The 27988-nt window shown below is 41.3% G+C and overlaps 1 protein-coding gene across 1 annotated transcript; it reads left to right on the top strand.

The window, feature by feature from the left end:
• Positions 1–319: 319 nt before the first annotated feature.
• Positions 320–26549, top strand: TES (testin LIM domain protein). Its single transcript, XM_026033231.1, has 7 exons — positions 320–453; positions 11425–11510; positions 18887–19139; positions 20155–20490; positions 23140–23355; positions 23833–23991; positions 25203–26549. Exons 1-7 carry the CDS (start codon positions 427–429, stop codon positions 25392–25394), a joined length of 1269 nt encoding a protein of 422 aa, XP_025889016.1. The 5' UTR covers positions 320–426; the 3' UTR covers positions 25395–26549.
• The last annotated feature ends 1439 nt before the right edge of the window (positions 26550–27988 follow it).

Below are 27988 nucleotides of genomic sequence, written 5' to 3'. Positions count from 1 at the left end.
GGAGGCACCGAGTGCCGCTGGCGGCGGCCCCGCGCTGCTCCCCTCCCCGCCAGCCGCAGGCGGAGCGCCCCGGCTCGGGACACGGCCCCGCTCCACAACCGGCGCCCCGCTCCACAACCGCCGCTCCCGCCGCCCGCTCCGCGACGCCGCCCCGCCCGCGGGCGGCCCCGCCGCGCCGCGCCGCGCCCCGTCCCGCCACGCGCCGGGGCGGGCGGGGCGGCGCCGCGGCCGCTCATTGGCCGCGCGCCCGCGGCCCGCGGGCGGGGATTGGCTGCCGAGCTGCCTTTGTTCGGCTGCAGCCACTGCTGCAGGGCAGCGGAAGTTTGAGCGCGGCGGCAGCGGCGGCGCTGCYCGCGGGCGTGGAAACGCTCCGCAGCGCTCCGCAACGCTCCGCAACGGCGCGAGCCCGGCGGCGGCGGCGGCACCATGGACCTGGAGAGCAAAGTGAAGAAGGTAACGTCGGCCGCGCCGCCTCCGCCGCYGCCCGGGCGGAGCGGGCGCCGTTCCCGCCGCGGAGCCGCGTTTGCCGGGGCTCCGGGGAAGCCCGGGGAAAGGGCCCGCCCGGGTGTGCGGCCCCGGCGCTAACAGGTAGCCACAGCGCCGAGGAGGGGCCGCAGGTTGCCGCAGGAAATGCGTCTGCTGCTCCCGTGCCCTCCCCCGTTATAGAAGCTTAGCGGCTCTCTTGCTTTTCTATTTTTTTTTTTTTCTAAACCCATTATTTTTTCTTAATGGCACCTTGGCTAGTGGGTAGGTATAATTAAATGCATTTTTTCCACTCTTTTTCTTCTTTCTCCTGTGCGTCTTCATGTCCCTGTGTGCTTTACCCGCCTCTGAGCTAAAGTGGAGCCCAGCGCAGGAGCGGTGCTGCAGCTTGGCAGGCTGTGGGGCACCGCCGGGGCCAGCAGCGAGCTCCCACTTGTGTTTTTTGATGATGTCCCCGCTTGTGGTGGTGGATGAGAGCTGTGGTCTGGAGAATCCACATCCCTCATGCATCCCAGGACAGCAGGGTACAGGCTGCTGGAGCCGGGCACACGGGCTGCTCGCACCTCCYGCAGTCCAGCTGCTTGAATCACCTTGCTGAATGTCCTCAAGCCCCTTCTAAACCTTAAACCTGACAGCAACAAGGTGCCTTTTCCAGGAAAGTTGCTTGAGCTCCAGGAGCTGAGATGCGTGTTCTTGAAAGCTATGGCATTCCTCCAGCTAAAGTGAGAATAGATGGAAACCTGATACAGATCTGCTGATAGCAGAGCCTTGGCTTGAGTGAACTTGTCATCACTGGACATCTGCTTCAAATTGTGCAGTAATTACTGGAAAGTTGTATGTGCCGAAACAAGTAGTTTGTGTCACTTATTCTGTTTGGTTCTACCCTTTGTGAGGAGTATTAATACAGCTAAGAAKTGTTCATGGTATGAAAAGCTGCACCATTTTTCTATCCATTTATTTCCAGTATGTGCTTTTAGAACTCTTTACTCTTCTTTTTCTCTTCTTGTACACATCTCTTGTCACTTTCTGTCACTTTTTAACTTGGGTAAACCTCAGTCTGCATTAGGCGTCGACCTGTGATGAGTCAGTGAAAGGGAAACTGGAAGGTCTTTCTGTGTAACCACATACTCTGCACTGAAGCTTTTCCTTTAATTTTTGGTATTTAAGCAAAAAGTCTTTCATGCTTTTTTGTTGCAGTCATAACCCTCATTAACTGTACGAAAACTGTATGACTTCACCCTCCATGCTTTAACTCCCATTCTCTTAACCCATTTATTTCTACCGTTCTCCTCCTGCCTTTTTTTGGCAAACTTCTTCCCTTCTTGAAAGCTGGGAAGTTCTTCTGGCAAGTCTCCGTTGTACCTGCTCTGCTGCTCTGAGTCTTTCTGGCTGTATTTCTGGCTGTATTTCTTCATTTTTTGGCATCTGTTCTTGATCAGTGACAGAAACAGGATAATGATCTGGCATGGTTCAGCTATCCATAATAAGGTGAGCATGTGTGTTCTATGCATAAGCACTTAAATCTACAATAGAGTAAGTACCAGTTAAGCTTATCAAAGTCCATAATCTATTCACTCTTTGAGGGGAAGTTGGTCTTAAAAGGGTGCTGGGCCTGTCAGATAAGGTCTGGGTTTAAATCCCTCAGCAGTAGTGGGCGACTTGAGCACACGTRGAGATGCTGCCCAGCCTGTCCTACACCTGTGGCACAAATAGGCTTGACTTGCTGCWCTTGCACAGAAGCTGCTTGCTACCTTGTGCTGAGCCTTTTATTATTATTAATAATAATGATGCTAATATTATGACTAGAAACTATTTACAGTGTGGCAGGAAGGAATGAGCAGCTGGATGCCCTTGTCGTTAGCCACTTCCAAGAAGCTTGTGAGGAGCAGAGGGGAAGGAAGAACCACAGCATTGCCCCCARCATGTTGCAGTGCCCTTGTTCTTGGAGACCTGGTGCAGTATGTAAAGCTCTGCGCTTACGGGTAGCAGAAGGTGCYGCACTGGGTGCAGCCCTTCAATTTGGGAAAGCCCCAGGGAAAGGGGTGCCCTGGGCACAGGGTGTGGGACAAACACCCAGCTGATAACCGGCCAGTGGTTTCCTCCCCTGCCCGTRGTGTCTCATGTGTAGCTGCATAGAGCAGCACAGCAAGGCCGCTGTTCCCTGCTTCTGGAAGACTAAAGATTTTCCAAGGTGACGTTTCTAAGATTATCTTCTTCCAAGCATCCGTAGTCCTTGAATCTCTTGTTCCTCRGCTGTGTGCATATGCGCTGTCTCCTTGGAAAGACGCTGCTTGCTTTGTAGGGGCTATTATGCAGGAGAAAACATTCACAGTATTGTAAATAATGGGTTTATATCTATGCTTCTCTAAGAAGAGAAGAGAACAATTCAGAACTGGCTCAGGAAAATCTGTGTGCAGTGTTCACATCAGTGCTTATTTTTTTTAAGCCTTTTTTATTTCTTTTCTCCTTCCCTCCCCCACATAGTTATTTTCTAGCTCACTTTAACAGTGGCACTGCCCAAGTGTCACTAATTGCTGAGGGCTGAAACAACCTTTGGCAGGAAGAAGGGCTGCTCCACCCTCCCAGCGCTGCTTCAGCCTCCTTTTGAGCAGTAAATAGCTGGGGTTACTGTTGTCTTGGGAGAGATGAGCAGCAGCCCTGTATTGCACAGCTTTCTTCAGAGCCTGGCTGTAAGGAATGCTAATTTCAGCCCAGGCTTTTAATGTAACTGCCTTTGTTTCATTTCTTAGTGCTGCAAAACTCGTCTTGCCATCTCGGCAAGTAGCCGACTCAGCAAGTCTGCCTTAGAGCCACATTTGTCTCCTGTCTGGGGTTCTGGACCACCACAGTGGTCAGGAATTGCACACATCTCAACGTGAATTTTCAGCACTGAGAATATCTGCTGAGTATGTTCTTTCAAAATCACAAACATGTGTAAGGGGCTGAGGTCACCTTGCTCTTTAGAGACACAAAATAMCAATTCTCTCAGTAAATAGTGTAAAAACAGAGTTGCAAAGTACTCAGYATCCTCTAGTTCACATCTAATTGCTATGCTAACTATTTAAAGGAGAGAGGAGTATAACATTAAGTGCATATTTTTTTTTAAAGGAAAAAAAGGTAAAAAGCAGAGGAATTGGATTTCACTGCTGTATTTAAGGATCGTGGGGACTGCTTTGCAGACGCAAAGCAGTTCCACAGCTGAACTCAAGGCTGAGAACAGCCCTAACRTGAAGAGTGCCTGTTCAGCAAACAGACCTCCGTTTCTTCTGAATACAATATGCACAATGTTCTTGAACCTCACTTGGTGGCCGTAGGAAAGCTGAGGGCTTAATGCTTCATTAAATATCCTGTTAGGGGAAAAAAAAAGTTCTGCTAATCTGTGTTTTTGCTCTGTCTGTYGCCCCAGTGAACTTTATAGCATGAATCACTAGGTCATGGTCATGCTCTGTAATCCTGCTTGCGGTAGGGTCTTGTGCTTTATTAGGGAGAGCAAGGATCTGACAGCAAGTACTGCTGTTCTGTTAAAAACTTCCATGGGATAGTATTGGCTTTATAAAAGCAGCATTGTGGTAATGGTAGAAAACAGGGATAGGAGTTTGGGGGGAAGAGAAGGTGAAGGTCTGCTCTTTAATGAGTAATGGCTGTGCAGTTTTCCTATGCTCATGACTGTGTATTGAGTTTGTTTCTTCATGGTGGAAAGCCAAATACAGATAGCACTGCAGACATCGTTAATTCAGAGAACTGTAAGGCTCTTTAGTGATAAAAGAAAGTTGAGTAAGAATATATATAGGAGCAAATTCAATGGTATGTGTATTTTGCAAAGTATGATCTCATATCGGTTGGGCTGAGCTTCCTGTTGATGTCAGTGTTTGCTTTGGTGTTGCTGCCATGGAGACCTATGATAGTAGAAAGCTCTTTCATTGCTCTTTGTGTGTAATAAGATTAAGGAAATGTAGAGAGAGATTCATGGGTGAGTTCTGCCTGCAAAGAAAGGTAAGAGTAAGGTGTGGAGGTGAGAGTTTATCTGACACAGAAATAAAGTAAACTTACTGCCCCCTCCATACACACCTAAAACTAAAAAACAAATGAAAATGTAGTACTGACGTGACTTGTCTTCCAAAATACCTGAATGATAGACCAAAAAAAAAAATAGTAGGGTGTATGTTGCTGGATATTAGCTTGGCACAGGCTGTGGGACTAAATTACATTTTTTTTCATTTGATTCTCTGATTCCCCAGGTGGTTGGTCATAAAATATTATGAAGAGGCTGGACAGCAAGCCAAGAAACTAGCTGGACTGTGATTTCAAAGATCAGATGAACACTGATATGGCATAATTATAAGCCAAGTATTTCCTGGTGAGCTGAAAAGTTTGCTTTAAGCAACAGGGTTCTGTGGTAGTGGCAAAAAGCTCTGTTTGTGCCGACGTTGCTAGAGAGAGAAATTACATTTACTGCTTGATAAAATAACAAAAAAAGTTAGTATAAAAATTACAAGCCAAGTTTTATAGGTGAAAGTTGATAAAACCACATTTCTTTTTCCTCAGAGGTACTCAACATGTTTTTCCACTTAATGGTTGTTCCTGAGTTTTTTACAAGCCCTAGCACAGGGAGGGGTTAGGGTTAAAACATGTCACGCATATCGCAAAATTTATTTTAAAGGTATGTATTTTACATATGTGTTTATGCACACATAGATGCCTCACATTTTTGCAAGCTTTGCCGTAATATGAAGGTCTGTATAGGTCTTGGAGATGAGCAAGGCTGTGCTAGGGAAGGGTTGTCATGCCCGATAGTTCTGTCTCGGACTTGGTCCAGTGTCACGGACTAAGGACCCTTCTGTCATGGCAATTTCACATAACATTAACTGTGCTCTGGCTGCTGCTGTGAGGGTGTTTCTGGTGGTCTGTTATGTCTGCCTGACTCTTCCCCCTGTGCCTTGCTTTCAGCTYGTCTAACTGAAACTTTTTAGAAGCACTAACTGAAAAAAGCTGCATATTATTTCTRTACATATTTATGCACACCCATACATATTTTTTCCTTGTGTCCTAATGAGTGATTAGATTTTCAGGCCTGTTCTTGAGCATCTGGTGCTGGAAGATGCAGCTGGATCAGAGCACAGATATTCAAACATTGTGCGTGTGTATTCTGACAAAGTAGTTATTGCTCCCTCTTCTAAGCAAACTAACAGATGCATCCCAGGAAGCATTTTTAAAACAGGCTGTTGAGGGAAGCTGTCATCTGTGGTGTACTCCTGACTCCTTTCAGCTCTGCAGCATGCGTGGTGCTCATGGAACTCTGCTTTGTGAAGCTCCTGCAAGACAGCCTTAAACTTCTGCATGACTGATCCTTCCTTGTGATACAGATTATTTTAAACCATTAAAACAGGTAGGGCTGGGTGGAATGGGCAATGGTGACTTGCACCCTTGTGGCAAATCAGTTTTTCCTAGAAACCCTTACTCAAAATAAATGTCTTGGAGGGGTTGGAGGGTTGTGCAGTAAAGAGAGTTAAGTCTCAGTTTGCTTCTGCAGCATTCACTGATGGATGGGTCTCTATTGGTGCTTTATACAGTATTATAGTATGTGTCAGCTGCATTCAAGCATAGCAGAATAGTGGGCTTTCTGAATAAACACCACTTTTGTTTTCTAACTAGTTTAGAAATCCTTAGAAGCTGTTAGTTTCTTCATGGTAGACTGTGCAGCGATGCCTTAAATATTTATATTCTGAGCTGTGTGATATTTAACTGAAGACATCATAATAAAATAAATTCTTAGCACTTGTGTACTATGGCAGTCTGCAGCTCCCTGATTTATGCTTGTGCTTGTCCTGCTCAGAACGTCTTTCACATTTCTCTTGGATGCAAGTACTTTTTGGGATTCTTGTTTCTGTGCAAATGGAGTTCCTTAAAAGAGCTTCTGCATCTTAATCCCAGTAAAATCTTCCTCGGATCCAAGTGCATTTTTAAAAATACTAGAACAGACTTGCCATCAATTTTAATAGACAGATGTTAAACAACAGATACAGAATGCTCTGTGGGATCCTGCTCTTCGCTGCAGTTGTTGTTGCATCTTTTTTCACATGGTGTCCATAGAAGTCTTGAGAGAGAACATTGTCCAGATAGAATCACTTTTTATGATCTCCGTCTCTTTCTTTCAGTACAACATTACAAGCAATAGTTTTAAAAGCAGAAGAGCCATGTTAAATCTTGTAACCTAATCAAATTTATGTGTTTTCTTAATGATGTAATCTACTGGAAGAGAATATAGTGATGCAAGATCTCACCTCAGCAAAAAGCCTGCATAACACATGACTCTTTTTTCATTAGTTTTATTCTTTTATACAGTTTTAATGGAGGAGGTTTTTTTGTTGGCATGGAATGGAAAAAATGACAATTTTATGTGCACCCACTAACATCTAAATGGATTAATAGTTAGGCAGTCACCAAACTGAAAAAGCCCTGGGGTTTTGTAGTAAATCCAAGAATAGCTTGATGAAGAATCTCTTCATTTCTGCTGTTTGAATACTCAAAGGCAATGGGGGAAAAGTCTTTTTTTTWAAAAAAAAAGAGTTTTTAAGTCTGTGMTAGGGTTCATTGTTATTGTGGCACACTAATGATCACTTTTTCCTTATACATTATCAGTACAAATGGGGGGGAAAAAAGGTTTTTTGAGTATTCTACTTAAAAGAAAGCTTTTAGGCAGAACCACAGCTTCTCAAATTTTGGAGCAGTCTCAAACGGTGGGAGTGCTTTGGTACTTCTGTTTCTGCAGAGGCTAAGTACTRATATTGCATCTTACTGCCTGTGACCTGATGGGAGATTAATACAGCTCATCTGACAGATAATACAGGAATCCCCTCATGGAGGAGAGGGAGGAGAAGGGAACCAAGACTCTACTCAGCTCTGATCCTGYTCCTCTGATCTCTGGTGAGGCCCCAGAGAGGCAAAATAAGTCTTGAGGGAGGCCTGGRAACAGCAAAGCTGTGGTTCTTTGTTACAGCTTCCTCTTCTACCTTCTCCTTACCTCTGTTTCTAAAAAGTTCTTTTTTAAAGGGGAAGGAAACTCTGAGTAGCTGTGTGTTAAGTACTGGGTTTCTGATGAGGAAGAGGACTGATGTTAACTGTCTAACAATTTATTGAAGATTTCTCATGGAGTTCCACTGACATATTCTTGGTGTTACTTGTCCCCAGTTACCTAGTGGGAGGGAGTAGGAAAGTCAGAGTCAGACTATTCTTCATTTAGTGTATGGTGATAATAGAGGCGATTGACACAAATTGCAACATAGGAAATTCTGAGTAAACACAGAATTATTTTCACTTTGTGGACCAACTTTGTAGTAGCTTGGAATCTGTCTCCAGAGGGTATCCAGAAAACAAATGGAAGATGACCTAGGTAAATCTGATTTAGTTGGACTGACTTGGAGTGGGCAGTTGGACTAGAGGCCAGCTGAGACCAGAGAGAGGCTCTTCAAACTAAATTTTCCTGTGATCATTGAAAAGGAGTGCAGGCCTTTTAAGGAGGCAAGACTTCAGCAATTGCCAGAGGTTTTRCATTAAAAGGGGTCGAGAACAGAGTTGTTGAATGTTCAATAAACTTAACAGTAACTGTTTCTGGTAATCTGGGCTTAAACAATACCATAGCAGCTGTCACATTTGTCATACCCATCTGAAGAAACRATTAAATGCTTGAATTTGAATGCTTGAATTTGATCATGTGGGTTTTTAAGATGAGAGCTATGTAGCTCCATAATGTAAAGATAGTCAACTTTTGACACCAGACTTCAGTCCAAGTTAAAATAGAGCAGTTTTTTTAGTAATGTTCACTGAGCTGTAACCATTTAAAATTCTTTGCCCTTGAGGAATATTTAATGCTGAAAGCAGCTTGCAACAGATGATTCCAATAATATTTATATTGTCTTCCATTCTCAGATTATTTAAATCTGTATTGGGTATGTTAGTAATACCAGATGGTTTGGGGATAGCTCTCCTATGAAATAAAAATTAATGACATTTGACGTGCAGGAACCTTCCTTGGCAAGCGTACAGCTGACCTATCTATGCCACTTCTCCCATAATTCCATTTATGGGGAAAATTGATTCCATCCTGTTTTCAGACACGCATTCCCCTTCTAGACTCAGCCCACTCGGTGCTTCTCAGCCAGTTATGTGTCACTTGGGAGTCATGGGGAATAAACATAGGCAAGAGCAGAGGTCAAACGTGTTGTGGCTGTAGGTGCCCTCTGGTCCTGAGTGTGCAATGAGAGGGCAGTTGGTTCTGAGGCTCCTATGCCCAGTCTGCTGAGACCTGTTACAGTGTGATGCAAGAATATGAGGTACACCAACTGTTACATGTGGAATCAACCTCAAAAGCAAAGTATACTATTATTTCTTTTAATTAGCTTTAATCTTTGTGGAAAATGGCCAAATAGCTTCTCTGTGAGAACAAAGGCAGAGGCTTTGAACATGTGGTGTGGGGTCTAGCTTGCTTCTGAACGTGCCTGTTTCTTCTAGACTAAGCCTCTTCCATAAGGTAAGCAGACTTCTCGTATGGAAAGGGATGTTAACTTTGGACAAATACTTTTAGCCTTAAAAAATCCTGTAAATATTAGGAGTCCTGAAAAAAAATATATACTGTGAAAATTTGCATTTTAGATGATTCTTTAGAAAAAAGTGTTAAGGTTATTTGTGTGCTGTGCACGTTGTTGTCCATGCACAAGAGATCGTAGGCTTCCAAGCCTTCTGATAACAGTGTAATAAAATTATAACTTGAAAGTATTTAATTAAAATAATAGTTACTGTTCCCTTCTTCCCTCCCCCAAACATTATCAGTTTGTAGCTGGAGTATGGAGAAAACTATTTGGGTCAATGTTGTTTTCGCATTTGTGYGGGCAGTACAAGCACATTAAGTTCAACAGTGTTTTGGGAGGAGAATTTAAAACAACCTGTCATGAAGAAAGAAGAAGGAAAAAGACAGGCAGATTTTTCTGTGTGTGGTTTTAGCTTCCTCCTCTTCAGAAGGCAGTTTGGACAGCCCTTCACTCTGCTTGTGTGTGACTTGACGGGAACCCRTGGTGGTTTTTCCTGATGTACAGCACCGATGTGATAGGTGTGTGGATGAGAGGACCCCTGCAGACATCCCCCTTCCCTGGAAGCAAGCTATGATTAGCTTTACATAAACAAAAACATAGACTATGATTTTGCAGATAGTTCCTTGCTTTCATCTTTTGCATGTCTAGTGTGCTGGCTTCTGGTTAGCCCCGCTAGCATGCAAATATTTGGACTCCTTCAGCTAATAAAAGTGTCACTGTGATCAGAGCAGGAATGTTTTTACTATTTCAAATAAGAAAGGAAGAAGAAATAATTTAGTGCTCTGCCCTGGAGTTGTAAGCATACAACTACATGGTTTGCAAAGGTTCTTTTCTTTCTAAATAGCCTATTATCTGCAGGAAAGCTTCTCAATTCCTTAGGGATGTCTAATGTCTGTGGAGGCAGTTATCCTTGGAATTATAAAATAATGGAAAGCATAGTCTTCCCTGCAGCGCACTATGTGCTGCCTGCCCTGACCAAGTCATTTGCGAATAAACTGCTACTTTTTGGGAAGAAGTGAACTGGAAGATGAAGTGTTTGTATCCTTGTGTTTACAACAGGAACACCATGACCATGACACAGGAAGTTCCATCTCCTTATGAGGAAAAACTTCTTCACTGTGAGGGTGACGGAGCCCTGGAACAGGCTGCCCAGGGAGGTTGTGGAGTCTCCTTCTCTGGAGGTCTTCCAAACCCACCTGGATGCCTCCCTGTGCCCCRTGCTYTGGGTGTCCCTGCTGGAGCAGGGGGTTGAACTAGATGATCTCTAGAGGTCCCTTCCAAGCTCARCCATTCTGTGACTTTTCAGACRTAGTTTTAACCYGAAGGCTCTTTGACAATATTATCACATCTAACTATGTTCTGCTGACTCTAATATTAAAAATTAGGTTAKGACTAGAACTTTTCAGCGTTTAGCTCAGTTTCCCCTCGTGGTGGATGCCGAGGAGAGGGGAGCCCGCGCTGTGAGGACCCTAGTGCTGCCAGGCGGGGCCGCCGCGCGCCGCTGGGCGGGTTGTGCTGTGGGCTGGGAGCCCGAGCCCCCAGCAGGGCCCACAGCCCTCGGTCTGCTTCAGGACCGAGGCTTCCCCAAACGCTTACAGAGCCAGAGGCAACTTAAATTTAGTATGTTATACAGGTGCTTAAGTGGTGGTGGCTGGTGCCTGTTTTCACCTTTAACTTTCAGTGTGTTTTACCTGTTTCAGTTTGCTGATGTGTTTGTATATTGTGTGAATACTCGGCCTTTACTCTGCACCACCAGGTATTTTTCTGACCTGAACAAAGATTTGAAAGATGTCTTCTGTTGTCAATCACTGGTAGAATAGTTTCAGATGCACCCAGAAATACCAGATTTATCACTGAGATCTGTTCTGTATTCCTATCAGTTACTCAAATTAGTGTGTGTAAATGGTGGAATCCATTTCTTTATCAATCTATATTTTATAAAGTCGTGTGTTRCCAACTGCTTTGTCTTGGCAACTGCCTTCAGTGTCTCTTGCCTTGATCTTGGCCCTGCGAGCTGTGGTTTTGCAGGCACAGACCTAGGCTAAGGGGTGTCAAGAATCCTCTTCCTCTGGGGCAGATTCTCTTGTTTCTCCTTTGGGGAAACAAGTTGCCAAGAGATGTTTGGTTTTGCCTAAGGGTGATTTTCCTGCCATCTCAACCCTGCAAATGGGCTTGTGTGAACAAGCTCCTGCAGTTACAACAGAGGGCTAGACAAACCCAAAAACACTACCCTAATGTCAGCTTAGTCAAACTGTTAAGCTCTGCTTGAGCTGTCTGCTGTAAAGGGGAATCAGTAAGATCATTCGTGTAACTTATTTCTTGAAATTTACAGTAGCTTTTGTTTGTTCTTAAACAGATGGGACTGGGCCATGAGCAAGGATTTGGTGCTCCYTGCTTGAAATGCAAGGATAAATGTGAAGGATTTGAGCTTCATTTCTGGAGGTAAGTGACTGGATATCTTGAGCTGTGGCTCAGTATCACATGTTGTGGCACATGTCTGAACGGTGCAATAAAAAAGCATTGGCATACACTTCAGAAAGGTGTGCTCAGATTCAAGTCCAGGGTTTCTTTGCAGCATTGCACCACAGCATTTAAGTAGGTAGCTATTTAAGTAGGTAGCTATTTATGAGTATATTCTTCATCTGCATTGAAATTGATGGTAGTACTTCTGTTGAACATTTACATCAGTTCAACAAACAGTTGAAGTATGATTGAAGAGAATCTGTATGCTTACAGTGAGAGAGATGACAATGAAGAATATGCTTTATCTCAGCAACAAAATGTTGTTTTAGCTTCTGGCCAAATACCTAGCCTTTGATCTAGGAATTTATTTAAAATTACCTTATCTGCATTCAAAAGAAGTTGAAACTTTGCATGCATCTGCAAAGGATATTGGGAGTGGTGGTGGTAGGGAGGGAAGTGTCATATTTTAAGGAAGCTTATAAAATAGTATTTGACCTTGGATGTTGTAAGAGCTGATGATCTCTGCAGTGAATAAGTTACACTGTGATCTATGCCATTACCTCTGCAAGAACTTTTCATACCATTAAAACTTATCACTTTACTAAATCCTTAACACACACCAGCTTTCAGTTCACTTTAGCTATCTCGGTTCACTAATTATCCTGCAAATGCTTTGAAATTATTCTGGTTTTTGATGCAAAAATAGCACCAATTTCAAAGCAACTAGTCTACAAATAAATGTCAGCAGTGTTAGCATATGCTAACTGGTGAGMGTAATTAAATTTCCCCAGTGCTCCATGGCTCTGCTCATTACTGTATCCACAGCAGGGTTTTCTTTTGTAGACATTTGTTTTACTGTAGTCTTTCCAATGTTACCAGAGTGGCATTATATGCAGATTAGGCCTAAGACCTATAGATCTATTAGATCTATACCCAAGTACTTGGCTGGGAGTGAGAATGAGTTTAGAAAATAACATGTCAAAACAGACGGCAAAGGCTTGTTTATGTAAGGCTGAGGTTATAGCTTTTCAGTTAAGTGCCTGTAATATGTAACTACAGAAACAAAATATAAATAGCGGACCAGGTGGTTTCAGTAATGGTAATATCTTAAGATGATCCTAACTATTTATTGGTATAAAAGATGGGGGTAGTTTATGGAAAGACTTTTTAAGCAAATAGTCACTCGAGGTTTATGGATGTTGTACAAGAAAAATATAACAAAGTTAACTTGTACACATGTAAGYAGTTTGATAAAACAGAATTTTTAAAATACAGAAATATCTACAGATGGGAAGTCATGTCTGTTTCTACTTGAGAGATGAGGAAATAGCAAGTGAAAAATATTGTGCTGGTTGTGGTTTTTTTTTTCCCTCTTTCTTTCTGTTTCTCTTATTTTAGCTCTATTATCCAGGGATTTGGTAATTCCTAGTTTATTCTTCAGCAGAAAAGAAACTGGAATAAGAAGCAATATAGTTATATATTGCTGATATGTTTACTGGCATATTTACTAGGTTAAAAAGATGAATCTCATTCAATGTCAGCCTCTTGAGAGGTTTAGTTGKTTTTTTTTGGTTTGTTTTTGATTGTTGCCCTGAGTTCCTGAGATCAGGRTCCTTTGTGGTAGATCCTGAATATGCAGCTCTTCAGGGCACTTGTGCTCCTGCAAAGTGAGTGTCTGTGGAGAGCAGAGGGTTTAAAGAGCAAGTAAGGAAAAAAAAATAGGAAAACAGTCTTTCTATCATACCAACTGGATAGTTGATACTGAAGTTTAAATTTGGAAACTGAAATGCTGTGGTATAACCCGTGCAACAGGGAGGCTACAACATGTCCAAGATGCTTCTTTCTGGGATCAGAGCAGCATGGACTCCACCTCTGAAAAAAGAACCCACGGGGCTTCTCTGTGCTCTGTTGGAAAATGGCCGTTTTGCAAGCACATGCAAATCTGAAGCCAATTAAATCAGCTCTACATAAACAATTTGCAAAGGAAAAATATTAACRTATGCTTTTCATGATAGGAGCCTTCCCTTGGACAGAAAGATGGATCTGGAGTATCTGCATACTTAGCAATCAGAACCTCTCTTCACTTACCCTAAAAAGCTGAAACTCTCTTTTAAGTAGAAATCCAACTAGCAGAAGTGCACAAGAATATTACCATTGAAGTTGGTAGCTAAACCTGAGCTCCTGTGGATAGTTATGCACTTTCCCACCCGTAAGACGGAGATGTTGAACTGGGGACTGTGGCTAGGGGCGCAGTTAAAGCTGTGGGGTTTAACTGGGGAGCAGTTGGTCCCCTTCCTAGTGCAGCATGCCTGGGCGTTACTCTCAGCCACAGCCTGTGCAGGGTAACACTGCCCTCTCCTGGGCRCAGCGAGGCAGGTGCCATAATTCCCATTCCCTCCAGGATACCCAAGAGCGAAAACTCCAGCATTTATCAGAGTGGAGTAGTGTTATTTCTCTTTTTATTTCTGCATCAAAGAGCCTAAATTCTGAGCACTCATACTGGAAAGCTCAGGGATGAGTGCAAGTATGTCCATGTGATGGCAGAGTTTAACACAGTGCAACTATATCCTATTCTCTATCCAGAAAATCTTAGTGTTCAGAAAATACCCCCCATCATCTGGGGTGTAGTATGCAGGAGAGCTAGTGGTTTGAAGGCTTTGAAGGTGCTATATTTCTTGGCCCTATGTATGGGACAGTTATATAGATACAAAATTGTTAAAATAGGCTAGCACAGAAGTGGGGATGAACAAAGCCCAATTGAAACTTGTTCCTTGGTTCTAAAATCATGAAATCCTCCTGTTATAAAGTAAATGCAAATCGCTACACCAAGCACCACAACAATAACCAAATGATCACAGAATCACCTTTTTTTTTTTTTTATCTCAGAATACTAATAAGTGTTTTGCTTTTAAAATTTTCCTTGGAATAAAGCTTCCAAGTTTAGCAGGGTCTTGATTCAGGTATTGAAATTCCCTCAGCTTGCAGCACTGCCTCTGCTAAAGGAGCAGGGATTGCTGACAGTGCTGCTTGCTGTAGGGGTTTTTGTTCTTTGGGAGCAAATATCCTGCTAGATGGAGGTGTAGGCCTGGAGACGAGCTCCCGCCAGCAGGAGGGAACATTCTCATTTATCTCAAAATATACTGGAAAGTGCTGACYGTCTCCTGCATGCCTTGCCAAGCTCTTAAAGCTTCTGGAGACCAGAATCCTGATCTTGGGAAATGCCCATGTCGGCATCTGACTCCTGCGTGCAGACGCAGTCCCTGGAAGGCACAGGCAGCTTAGCTGGCTCTCATGTTCTCCAAGACTGTGGCTGCTGAGGCTCCTTCAGTGCACTTGCTGCTTTGCAATAGCTTCATTAATATCAAGCTGTTGTAACAAAAGACATCATGGAAAGGGTGAATTTTTGTTTAATGTTTTTCAGAGGGTATGAGGCTTATGTCTTGCCTTGATTTTGTTGAGGGCTCCTTCATGCTTCAAAATGCTTTCTGTCACTGTAGAGAATTGCAAGAACAGTGTAGAAGGGCTGATGGACTGAATTATTATTCTTCTTCTATAGAGTAAAATCTAAAAAATAGGGATTAGGTGARATTTGGTTTTGGAGAAGAAACTGGAAATCTTTGATCCTTGAGTTCTATAGGAAGTCACAACATGGAAACTTCACAGGCCTGAGAAGACAGAATCTTTGTCCTTTCCTCCTTCCCTTTTTTGCCTGCCCAGGACCTGAAAAAGGACACAACCCACCAAGACTGATTTTAACAGTAATGTGCACTTTGTAGTTGCACAAAGGTTGAAGCTTCCTTCACTTCTGTCCTTTTTGAACAGGCCAATCTTTCCAACCTGCTAAGATTTGACTGGAGGAATATTCATATCCTTTGCTCAAATGCTGAGAGCTGCAAACACATGAACAGTAATTTCTAATTGCTTCTTCAGTAATGATTTTGGTGAAGGTGCTCTAGAGAAAGCAGGCCTGGGGAGAAGGGACAGCCTTTTCCTTTGCTTTCCCTGTTACTGCATCTCAGTCTGGTGAGTTAAATTAAGATGACTGTATCCTAGTAAAGTAACTATGAGCTAATGTAGCCTGAAGAGAGGCACTTGGYCTGTCCTTCCTCCTGGAGAGACTGTTCCTAGTGAACAGGACTCACAATGTGGCACCTTAGAGGAAGGCCTGTGTAAACTGAGAACAGTACTCCAGATTAAAAGTACTGTGTGTAAATGCCAGCTGGTTATCTTTTAGACCTGGGAATTATTCATGAAAAGGGATTATAACTAAGGAGTGAAAACCTTTTCTGGCTCTTTGCAAAGCATATARCGCAGCTGAGATCCAGTGGAGATTGGGGCAATGGGAAAAACAGCAGCAGCCTCAGGGATTCCCCTGTGAATTTACTAAAGCCTGCTGAGATTATCCGGGCCATGGCTTCCTCCACRTACTTTCTGGATTGTTCTCTCCTACGTTTGGAGATCTGGATTATCAAGAAGCCCTAATGACAGGATCACCTCACACTACTAGCTTTGTAGCCCCTGTAGTGGCGTCTTGCAGACTGCACGTAGGCAGCATCCTGCATAACCCATCTGCTCTATAAATCATTAGAGCAGCCCTAAGTAAAAGGCAGTACCTGGCCTCTAATTCAGGCAAGGAGGAAAACATTAGACTGAAATGTGTGCAGTCAGTTTCTTAATATAAGCAAGTTAGGGATGGGAGGGAGAAGGCAATTGGGCTAGACTCAATGATGATCTCATTCTTTTTAATATAAACCACAGGAGTTTTATGACAGTTTCACCATAGGACCCAGGAAGGATCTGAGGACGAGTTGTATTCCTTCATTTGTTTGCAAGTATTTCCTCATCAATTTACCGGGACAAAAATAAACCCTAAAACTTTYAGAAATACTGAAATTCCTGAGATATGCGATGCCTTTAAAGTAGCATTGAGGATAAAAGCAGTTGAGTCAGGATACTTCCCTATTTGGGAATGGAAGCTGGTTCTCAAAATCTTCTGAGCATTTTCATTGAGGTTTGTTTGCAAACATGGTAGCTGTGCACAGCAGGACTGAGCTTYGCTTGCACCGTCTGTGCAGTTTGCCCAAGAACCTCTGTTCTGTCACCTCGGGTATTAGGGTGCAGCCTGTCGGGAGGCAAGGCTAAAATTGGGGCTGATTATTGCTAAAAATTTGCATTAAAATGAGGAAAATACTTGGTTAAAAAGAAAAAATTGCTTGAATGAAATATGTGCTTGAAGTCAAGGTTCAGGCACACTGCGGGGCATCTAAGTGCCTGTTAGTAATTGGTGTAGTAATGAAGGATGTGTTAATAGAACCCACAAAAGGGGAGGTCCAATACTGCCAATTAGCTTTAGGTTGTGAAGACATAATTAAGAGTTGAAAATAAAGTGCATATGATTATACCTTAAAAGATGAGCAAACTGAGCATAAGTTGCTTTCTTCTTAAAGAGCAGGAGTGTTATCTCTGGAACTGGTGAAAAATGATGTTGCTTGTTATAATGAATTCTGTACTGTAAAGTGCTCGAGAGATGCAGTGTCTGTAATATATAGATACTGTATATGTATGCCAAACTTATTTAGGCTTAATGGGCTATACTTGTCCATGCCCAAACATTTTAATAAGCTGGAAGGTTGCAAAGGRCTTAGCGCTTTTCCTCAGTAACAGGTTCACAGTTAAATATTAATTTTGAAATTTGTAAATTTGTGCATCTTGTTTTTCTGTTGTGGGAGTAAATTGGAAATCATACAAGCTTCCAAACAGCAAGTGTGAATCCTTTTTTAAAAAAAAAAAAAGCCTTTTCTCTAATATATACATATACAAAACCCTGATTATGACTTTTTGTGRAGTTTTTTGTTGCAGGGGGAATAGGTTCTTGGTATTTTTTTGCTGGTTCTTTCTAGAGATTGGCCTCTAGTAGCTGTTAACTGATTTGATACAGATGGACTTCATAATTTGATTTACCTCATAAGAAATTATGGTTGTTGAACCAGGGCCACAGCTGTTCAACTAAAATGTTAGTAAGCTTTGTGAAACAGGGTACCTCTGGTCATGTGCAGTGTGTACCTTTGGGGCTGGTCACGTTCTTAGGCCTCTTATGTGACCAGCTCTATGTAGGGCCCCTCTCTTCTTCCCTTCTCTATCCTATAATGGGCTTGTGTCAGTCATGGTGTGTTCCTGTGGTGTGTCGGGGCTTGTACTTCTTACATGCTTAAGTTATATACCTTGTCTTTAAGATTTTGGAAAGCCAGGTGTAGATATGAGAGTTAAATGAATTCTGGTGGGTAGGGTTGAAAGCATTTTAAAGAGATCCATATTATGTTCTTCATTACWTACAGAATACTTAATGAGATAAAATATTTCTTGTTCAAGCTCAACAAAGATCCAGGAACTGGATCAATTTTCTTTGTTTAAAAAAAAAAAAATCTTAAAATGTTCCTGATTTCATATATTATGGCTTGAGTGAAAGCTCTAGGAAATCCTTTAATACATAGTAAATTAACTTGCCTCATTCACGGTTCTGCTTATTATATGTGAATTAGGCTTAAACTAATGCATTATTACCTAAAACCCTTTAATTCCAGGAGTTCAAGTGTGTTGTGTTGTATACTAAAGAATAATTCCAATTATATGTGAATAAGTGGAGCTTCCCCTATTTTTTAAGGTTGTCATCTGTGGAAGTTCCCCGTACAGCGTGTRCTAGAGCACCTCTGGCTTGGTTGTTTGAAAGGCTGTGTCTACAAACTAATTGCACTCCTTTCATCTTCTCTTAATGCCAAACTTCAGGACATGTCTTGGTGCAGTTACACTTTGCATATGGCCATGCACTTGTTTGCCTTTCTAGGAAATCTGAAAATATTACTCAAAATACAGCCCTGTGATAAGCAAGTGATAAATACCTTGTATAGTGGAGTGCGTGGAAAATATAGACTGTGAAATTGTGTGTTGCAAAGAACCTTACAAGCCAAATCCTGAATGATCACTGATCATCATGTGGGTGCACCTAGATCTAACTGAGAGATGACTCTAACCATATTAACCCAATAGGTGGGTGATAACAGACAGGTATCTGCAAGGTCTCTCTGAAGCCTCAGTACAAAGGATGATGCCTTATTAAAAAGTGCTAATGTAAGAGATGAATTTCTTTATAACCATTATCTCTCTGAACAAAAACTTTAACAGAAGTAATAAAGAGTATCCTCAAAAGGTCTTTGAAAAAATTGAACATCTACTTATTTGCCAAAACACTGCAAACAAGGGTTGGGTTTCCTGCAGAGGTGGTTACTGTGCATGAGGTTCGTGTGAGATGTAGTTTGCAGCTGAGGCTGTAAATTTGCTCCTGTTTCTCTGTTTTTCAGAAAAATATGCCGTAACTGCAAATGTGGACAGGAGGAGCATGATGTTCTCACAAGTAATGAGGAAGATCGGAAAGTGGGAAAGCTCTTTGAAGATACAAAATACACCACCCTCATTGCAAAGCTGAAGAACGATGGCATCCCCATGTACAAGCGGAATGTCATGATCCTGACTAATCCAGTGCCAGCCAAGAAGAATATATCCATCAATACTGTCACGTACGAGTGGGCTCCTCCTGTTCAGAATCAGACACTTGTAAGTCAAAACTCTTTCTTCTTTAAGGCAGGAGTCGTTGGGAAAAGGAGAAGCAGGGTAAATCAAAGGATAAACTTGCTTCTTGTAGCTCTTCTCTATGGATAACTTTGAATATTGTTATCTTTATTAACCAGAAAATAAGATTTTGTTTGAAAACCTTCTGGGATACAGCTTATAATGCTGCCTTTTTAGAATTAAAAAAGAAAAAATGGATGGACTGTAGGTTTAAAAGAAAGTCATTGCTTAAAATCAAGGGGAAACACAGTCTTGCGTATAGCTTTTACTGTATATGGTAAGAACATCCTTGGTTGACATCCAAAAGAAAAACTTTCTTCCAACTGTGTTTGTAGATGAGACGGCCAATAGCCTTCTGCGGATTTTGTTTCACTTTTCAGGCTTTAATTGCTAACTTGCTGTACTGCTGGGTTTTGTGATCCATGCTGCAAGGTTTAGCTCAGACCCATGTCTCTAAAAATACCATTTTTCAGTGAATGAATTAAACATTCCATATCTAAATTTTCGGTGACTTAACATTCAGCTACAGTTTCTGCCTCCTGAACTTGTCCTTGCTGTATTAAAACAAAGTTTTCTTTATTTGGCCAGGATTATTGCTGCAATGGGCTATGTGCTCYAGGCAAGATATTTCAGTTTCTGCTTCTTAAAGCTTTCCTGGTGATCAGTGGGTGGTTTTTAAACAGAGGAGACAAGGTGTTATGTAAATGTTAATTATTGTTCTAAATTATTATTTCTTGAAATGAATAAGTATTCTATATGGTGCAAAAGGCTTAAAGGAAAGCCTGTCCCTCGTGCTGGGAAGAAGCAGATTAATGCATCTGCTTCATTTTTCCCTCCATTTACTGTGTTTTGAGAGCTTAGTGTTTATGGAAAGAACCTTGTTTTTGACAAATTTGACTGTCGCTAACAACAGTAGGGCCCATTTCAGTCACTTTTTTGTTTTAAAAAGGATGGGTCTGTAGCTGAAATGGCATCTGATGTCTAATTCCCCTTGGTTTAGGCTAGGCAGTATATGCAGATGCTTCCAAAGGAGAAACAGCCYGTTGCTGGCTCAGAAGGAGCGCAGTACAGGAAGAAACAGTTGGCAAAGCAGCTGCCCGCTCACGATCAGGATCCTTCAAAATGCCAYGAGCTCTCGCCCAGTGAAGTGAAGCAGATGGAGCAGTTTGTGAAGAAGTACAAGAGCGAGGCGCTCGGCGTAGGAGATGTCAAGCTTCCTGGTGAGGTGGAGACGAAAGCTGCTGACAAGAATAACGTGAATAATGGTGACAGAGGCACCTCGGCTGCGGTAGGAGCAATGGAGGGCAAGCCTGGAGATCAGAAGGCATCTCAGTATGTGAGTATAAGAAAGGAAAGGTGGTAATTTGGTCATTTTAATCCGATTAATATTATTTGTTAACTGGAAATGCTAAGAATATGAGGAGAGAAAGAAGGGAGGGGCAACTGGAAATGTGCRTGTCTGCCTAGAAACTTGGGGTAATTACTAAATTGCAACAAACAGTTTCCTAGATTATCCTTCTAGATTATCACCTGTTGAATGGAATGTTAGATAGGAGTTGCAATATAATAGGGTGGCTTTTGCCTAATAATAATAATGAAAAAAACTTGTGTAATCTTAAGGACCAGTTTAAGACTTGAAGATTTTAGTTTAACTTTGGTAGCCTGTGTGGTTTCCTCCTCAAAAAAGCACCAGGATTACACAACTGCAAAGTTGTCTTTACATTGAAATTAAGAAATAGTAAAGTCAGACCTGCCCTTCCCACCCGCAGCAAGCAACACTGCAGAGTTGCAGAACTGCTGTATTGACTGGCCAGCTGCTCAGATGAGTTTTCTTTCTGTGGCATGTGATTTCTGGCTTGAAATAGTTCAACAAAACGAGTAATGGAAAATTACCTTTTTTTACACTGATATTGCTAAAACTACACTTAGGAGAGAACTGCTTTATTAAGGCCATATCCTGCAAACTTTAGCTGTGTATGTCTCAGCTACCTGTTATTGTGCTGCAATTTAGGATTCATAAAGTGAAATATAAAACTAAAATAGTTTCTTATCAGCAATTCCTTAAGCCACCCTTCACTCTTCAATTGTTTTCTGGGCAAACTGAAATTGGCAAAAGCTTCTGTAGTTTGATTTTCATCAGTGTTACTCTTTTGTGCTCTGAGTACCAAAATAACAAAAATGATTCGTCTCTAGGATGCTCTATGGAGGGGAGAGAAGTAAGATTCAAGTTGTAGGTAAAGATACTGKTTTTTGCTGTTATAGTTGAAGTAAATGTTTTTGAGCGTGTGGGGTTTTTTGTGTTTTTTTTTAACTGTGTTATTTCTGGCATATGAAGTGAACACTTAAAACTTAGCTCTGACTGTCCCCACTTGCTGCAATTGGTTAACTCGTGTACCTGGCTTAACATGGCTGCTGTAGTTTAGGCCAGATCCTTTGTGCTCTGCGATCCAAAAGAAGTTTAAAAACAAGCAACTCAAAAGCTCACACTCCATTTTATGTTTCTACATACCCCTATTATGTAAACAGAAGTTAGGCATATTCTTTTAAAGGATTATTTGTGATTTCTGCGATGGGACTGAAGATGCTGCTGGCTATAGCTGAGAATATCTCTGCCTTTTTCTTTTAAGCAGTTCAGAACCACAGACTCAGGAGCTGCCAGGCCCCTGGCAGGACAGTCATTTTCCTTGTTAACTTTTTTTTCCTATCCATTAGTTCTGCATCTTTGTCTTACAGATTATTTCTTATTACTTATCTTCCTCACTGAAAGCATCTGTTCTTTGGCATTTCTTGCATCTCAGTGCTTTAAAGTAGACCACATCAACATCATTGTCTTTGTCCTTTTTAGCCTTCTAAGACTGAGGATGCTAAAAGTAATACTTAAAGGCACCATCATGTGCTGATCTGGGAAGTGCTACTAAAATTTCCCACCAGCTGCCATGGGAGTATGCGTTCTGGAGTAGGAAGAAGTCAAAGTTTTAATAAAAAAAAAAGTCTTTATGCGTCCAGTTTTATTTGTTTTATGGACTGTTTTCTCAACCCTTTTGATGTATCTTTATGTATTTTGGAGCTGTCAGTCTGAAGCAAGTGTGAGAATATGACCAGTGAGCTTTACAGCTAAGACTACTTTTTTAAATAATGTATTAAAATTGTTGATTTGGGGTGAACTTTTAGAGTGGATCGTGGAGAMAACTATTCTGGAATGCTCAGCCTAGTCCACAAAATGCCTGAACTGCAGTAAATGGAAAATGGATGATTAAACCATAGGTGAAATTATATTTCAGTTACATAAGCCACCTGTATTCTTTGACTTGATGACAAAATGCTCTTTCTCACAGGATATAGAGCAGACCATCTATGAATTTGGGGGGACTATTGTAATATAGTGTATTCATAAAATATTTAGTCCTTTTTCCACGACTGCTCTCCTCATCCCAAGATGGTCAGTCACAGCCCATTGGATAATAGCCATAAGTGACTGAGCAGCCCTAGAATGCAGCTTTAAACAGAGTGAGTTTGAATTATTAACAGTAATAAATTTTTCCTTGTTGATGATGGTGATAAGGCTTGATCTTCTCATGACCTACAAGGGCACAGCTGTTCTCTTGTCACGTATTCCAGTCTTAGTCTAGTTGGTTAGTTTTGATGGAAGTGCCTTGTTCTTAAGCATGCAAGACTTATAGACAAAATATGCATTTTAATGATCTCCAGGAATCTTTTATAGTAACTAGCCTATAGTTTCAATAATGCAAATAKGGCAAAATGCAATAATCCATTTAGCTACTGCTGTGTCAGTATGTGCATCATCTTGAATTGCCTAGTTAAGTTTGTCCTGTGGCATAATGTCATATTATCTGACCATAGAAGCAAAGCAGTGCTTTAATTTCAGTCTAGGAAAAGGGAATTTTTGAAATGCATAGATCATGCTTAATTACAGTAAATATAATTCTTTGTAGAATYACTTAATTTTGTAATAAATTCTTTCCAGTGTTGCTATCGCTGCAAGCTGAACATGAAAGAAGGCGACCCCGCTGTCTACGCGGAGCGGGCCGGCTATGACAAACTGTGGCACCCAGCTTGCTTTGTCTGCTGCACTTGCAGTGAACTTCTCGTAGACATGATCTACTTCTGGAAGAATGGTGACCTGTACTGTGGGAGACACTACTGTGACAGTGAAAAGCCTCGCTGTGCTGGGTGTGATGAGGTAGGACAAGATGCCTCTGTTTTAGGGCACAGGTTTGCCATTCTGAAAGCTGAATAGGTATTTCAGTTTGGGGAATGATGTCCCTGCACCAGACTGAGCAGTCTGCAGTTACAGGGTATTAGAATTGATATTCAGGAAAATCTGGGAGTTCTGTTTTGGAATTGGGGGTCTTTGTGCGCCACGCAAGGATGTGTGTGTAAAGCACAGACTGTCCCCCCCTGAAGGGACACTAGGTGGAGTGCCTTACCACATCACACCTTATGCAGAATACAGAAAACACTGCCTCATGTCCTTGCCCTTTGCTGTTTTCAGTAAATGAATTGGAAGGTTTTGAAGACAGAAGTGAAATGAACACTCATTTGTGTTGCTGAAATAAATTGAAATTGAAGTGGGGTCTGTCTGGGATCTTTAAACATATTTGTTGAAGGAAATAGTATTCAAACTCACGAACTGATGTTTATTGCATTTTCCTCCTAGCTAATATTCAGCAATGAATATACTCAAGCAGAAGGTCAAAACTGGCATCTGAAGCACTTCTGCTGTTTTGACTGCGACTGTGTTTTGGCTGGGGAAATCTATGTAATGGTGAATGACAAGCCTGTCTGTAAACCATGCTATGTGAAGAACCACGCTGCGGTAAGGGCTTTGCAGGCACATTGGTGCTGTGAAAGAAGGGAGTATATGTATGGATCATGAAGCTTCTACTTTTTTTCTGTGTGTGAGAGTATCCAAGAAATATAAATCGAATGGAAATTTAGGCAAAATCAGTCATTCCTCTTCTCCCTCCCCCTAAAAAGCTTGTAAGCAGCCAGATGCTTTATCACTTCATAACTTGATTAAAAAGTGCTGTAACGCACTTTGTGAGTGTGTCAGTTGGAGGCATTGTCTGAAAATAGATCTAATTTTTCTAGTGATGAGCAGGATTGTCTCGCAGACTGAGTGAGATATAATGATGAATAGCACAGCTAAATGTCAATTATAGCTAATTGTGACCAGTGAGATTCAAACTCATTATTTGGTATTTTAAAAGCCAGCAGTGGCAGCTGCAGTCTAGGCACTTCATTATTTTGTGTGTATTTCTAACCATGAGCTGTARCAAAACAGCTCATGGTTAGAAGCTTAATAATTTTATAAAGTAAGTTTTGGGAGAGCATGAGATTAAGAGCATTCTTAATTTCTACTTATGTTAGGAACTCTATAATTCAGAAAGTCTTCTACTACCAAGTAAACTGTTATTTATTGTGAGTTCAGTCTGATGTGCATCTAGACTGTTTATACAGTTAATGGAGAGAAACTGTTATCTCTAGTTAGCTAGAGACAGTTAATGCTATTCTCATGTAGGTATGAAGAATTATCTTTGAAGACTTTTCATTAGCTGTTTTGATCTAGTTGATCTTTTGACAGCAAAGTCTGGATGAGGTGAATTGCATTAAATTTTCTAGAAAAAACTTCAATTCTGTGCCATGGCTTTACACCTGCCGATGAACCAAAAGATATTTTTTTATTTGTCATTCCAAATGTSTCTTATCCATGCTTTTATTTAGCATGGCAAGTTCGTATGCAGTTTTGGACACTAGAAAGTCATCACACCTTAATGGACTTGAAATCTGGTTCCAGCAGCAGCTAACTTCTGTGTTATATTATTTTCATCTCCTAGCTTTCATTTTGCTTGAAAACTTTGCTTTAGAAAAGGAAAAAAAAAATCAAAGTTAAAGTTTTAAATAGAACACTGCTTCTTAACACCTTTCTCTTCTCTCAAAATCAAGAATTTGAGCTTTTTTTTTTTTTCTAATTGTGGTGAGGCTATCAGTGCTTTACTGATACTCTTCATTCTTTCAACTTACCAGATTTGCCAAGGCTGCCATAATGCTATCGATCCCGAGGTTCAGCGTGTGACCTACAACAACTTCAACTGGCACGCCACGCAGGAGTGCTTCCTCTGCTCCTGCTGCAGCAAGTGCCTCATCGGCCAGAAGTTTATGCCAATAGAAGGAATGGTCTTTTGTTCCGTGGAATGTAAGAAAAAGATGATGTCTTAAGAAAAAGAAGACCTACCCAAAACCAAGCATTGCCATGTTCCAAAGTCTTTTGCTTTTCTACTGTAAAGTATATAGTACTGGGGCATTTGAAGATTTTGAAAGTATTAAACAGCATTTTTTTCCAAAGACTTTTTTTTAATAAGTAGGAACCATACTGCATAGTCTTCCTTAGCTATAATAATACTTTCTTCTTTGGGATTTTGTTCCTGGGTCTGTGTGTAAAATGTTTTCCTGTCATAGAAATGTAGGAAAACTGTTTTATGAACTATTTACAGCTAAGAAGGCCTTCACCCTGAAGTGCTGTCTTGCATTCTTAATGGAATAAGAAAATGTGAAATATGCTCCCTTTTTCTTGTGTGTTAAAATGATAAATGTATCTCTTACACTTTAACAGATTAACTTATCACTTCTAATAATCTCCTTGCTTTCATCAAGCACTTTAAACAAAATGACCAACTTCACTGCTACGTGGCCACGTGCATTTTTGTTCATTAGACCTCAAGCAGGCAGGGAGAAGAAAGCTGAAAGTGGTGTTTTTTGTTTTTTTTTTTTAAATGCTTGCTCTTGCTTGCTTATTGTTGACACATAGGCTGCTGATGGATTGTGATTGCTCTAATATCTAGCTTATGAAGTACCTAGAAAAACAATCTTAGCTTATTACTCTTTCTTGCAACTTTCTATAGGAACTTCTTTCCTATATTGTTTTCATTTTATAAAGGTTAAAGCTACTTTTTTTGTTGGGGTGGGGAGGAGGACTATCGGAGGAGGTCTTGCCCAAATTAAGAAATACTGACTTGCCTCTGGATTTAATTTTTATTCTTTTAGGACAGGTTTTTGGTTTTTTATGAATGTTCTTCTCATAAATTGTGCCTTTCTGTCAGAGGGATGTGGCACAGAATAGCTTATGTGTTTCTGAGAATGTCATTCTGCAAGAAGTAACCAAAGCTAAAAAAGTCTTTCCTGTAAGACTTCCCCTTTCTGAGTGAAAAGGATTGATGGCTCTGTATTAGCTTTCTAGCTTRCTAGTGAAACCAAATGAACTGTTTCTTCTGGTTCCCTTTAAGGATTACAGYTCTACAGTGAAACTTCATACCAATCTCAGTGCTAAACAACAAATGGAGAGTCTTAGACCTCAGAAGGGAAAGGAAAAAAGAGGAAATAAACTATGCAAGTTGTGTTCAGCTCTTTTTAAGCTTTATAATGCCTGTGTTGTAACACTTGAAAATAAAAGTCAGCGTTGCTCACTTGATACCTGATTCTGTTCCTCATGAGTTCTCTTCACTGGTGGGAAAGCACAACATAGAGGGAATCACAAGGACAAACACAAGTTTGGGAATGCTCACATGCTCTCTTGCACCTTAGCACTTGCCGTATTGTGTCAGGTTCTTTGTGTTTATGGGCGTGACGTGATGGGTCTTGTTCAAATCAAGGATACAATTGACAATTTTAGTGCAAAATTACTTTTGTTCACATAAAATTCTGTTTTATGACATAAGATAGAAAGTTATGGAATTACATGGGTGAGGTAATAGACTAAAAACATACATCCTGATAGGAGACACTTAAATATTGTATAACAGATCTAAATTCAGGTCACTCTTCTGGAAGCCTGTACAGCCTTTTCTCTGCCCTCCTTGGGTGTCTCAAAGTGCACATGTCAGTCCATGTTCAGCTCCTGCCAATGGGGCTGGACTCTTACCATGTTGTGTGGAGGTCTTTCCATTTTTTCCAGTGTTCCTTAGTCCATACTTGGACATGGGGCGAGATTGCTGCCCTCCGGGGGAAAGGAAGCAAGGCCCCTAGTCATCTGTGAGGATGACTTCACAGTGTTTGGGTTGCTTGTCCTGAGTGAGTCTGTCCTTGYCCCATTTCAAAACTGCAGCTTTCTGGGGAAAGCTGTTGTGCAATTTCCCCTCCCTGCCACCCGCCCCATAACAAGCACCMCTGCTCTAGATGTAATTCCTTCCCCTCATAATAGCCCTGTATCTGCTTCTGCAGCTTATTCAGTGCAAACTTGTTTAATAAAGATCACTCTGTAGTCTTCACTTAGGAGGAGTAGCAGTGTTGTATTAGTCCTCTGGGAGTTTTGCTAGTTCTGTTCCTAAGAAACCTACTCCTTTCTGCATGCAGAAAGATTCTGCCTCTGAACAGACAAAGTTTAGTCTATATCTCAGCAGTAATAGGACGGGGCCATGCCCTGAAGTGTAAGGTGCAGAGGATAGAGGGGAGGCAAAGGTAATGCTGTGTGACTACACAATAAATTAGAGAATAATTAGGAGACCTTAATTCCTTCCTGTACTCATTACGAGAACTATTTATGTTCCTGTCAAGGTAATGCTTACAATGTTAGCTGAAGGAAAATGTCAACATCTTGGAGCTTCAAAACAAGTACTGCGGAGGTTTTCATTCTGTCCCTACCATAGTAAAAACAATGTCATAACAATTTTTAAATCATAGAGAACCCTCTGCATATATTTATCATAGCAGCCTAAGATTGGAGAAGGTTTTTGCATGCTTCAGTAATACTAGTTCTCACTCTGCAGATGAAATTCTGAACCTCAAATACGAAAGTAAAGTTCTGCTCCTGAGTGACT

This window comes from Nothoprocta perdicaria, unplaced genomic scaffold, assembly GCF_003342845.1.
Source record: "Nothoprocta perdicaria isolate Ctin4 unplaced genomic scaffold, notPer1 scaffold_125, whole genome shotgun sequence".
NCBI lineage: Eukaryota > Metazoa > Chordata > Aves > Tinamiformes > Tinamidae > Nothoprocta > Nothoprocta perdicaria.
Note: the sequence above shows the minus strand (reverse complement) of the source record. Positions and strands in the feature narration are given on the sequence as shown.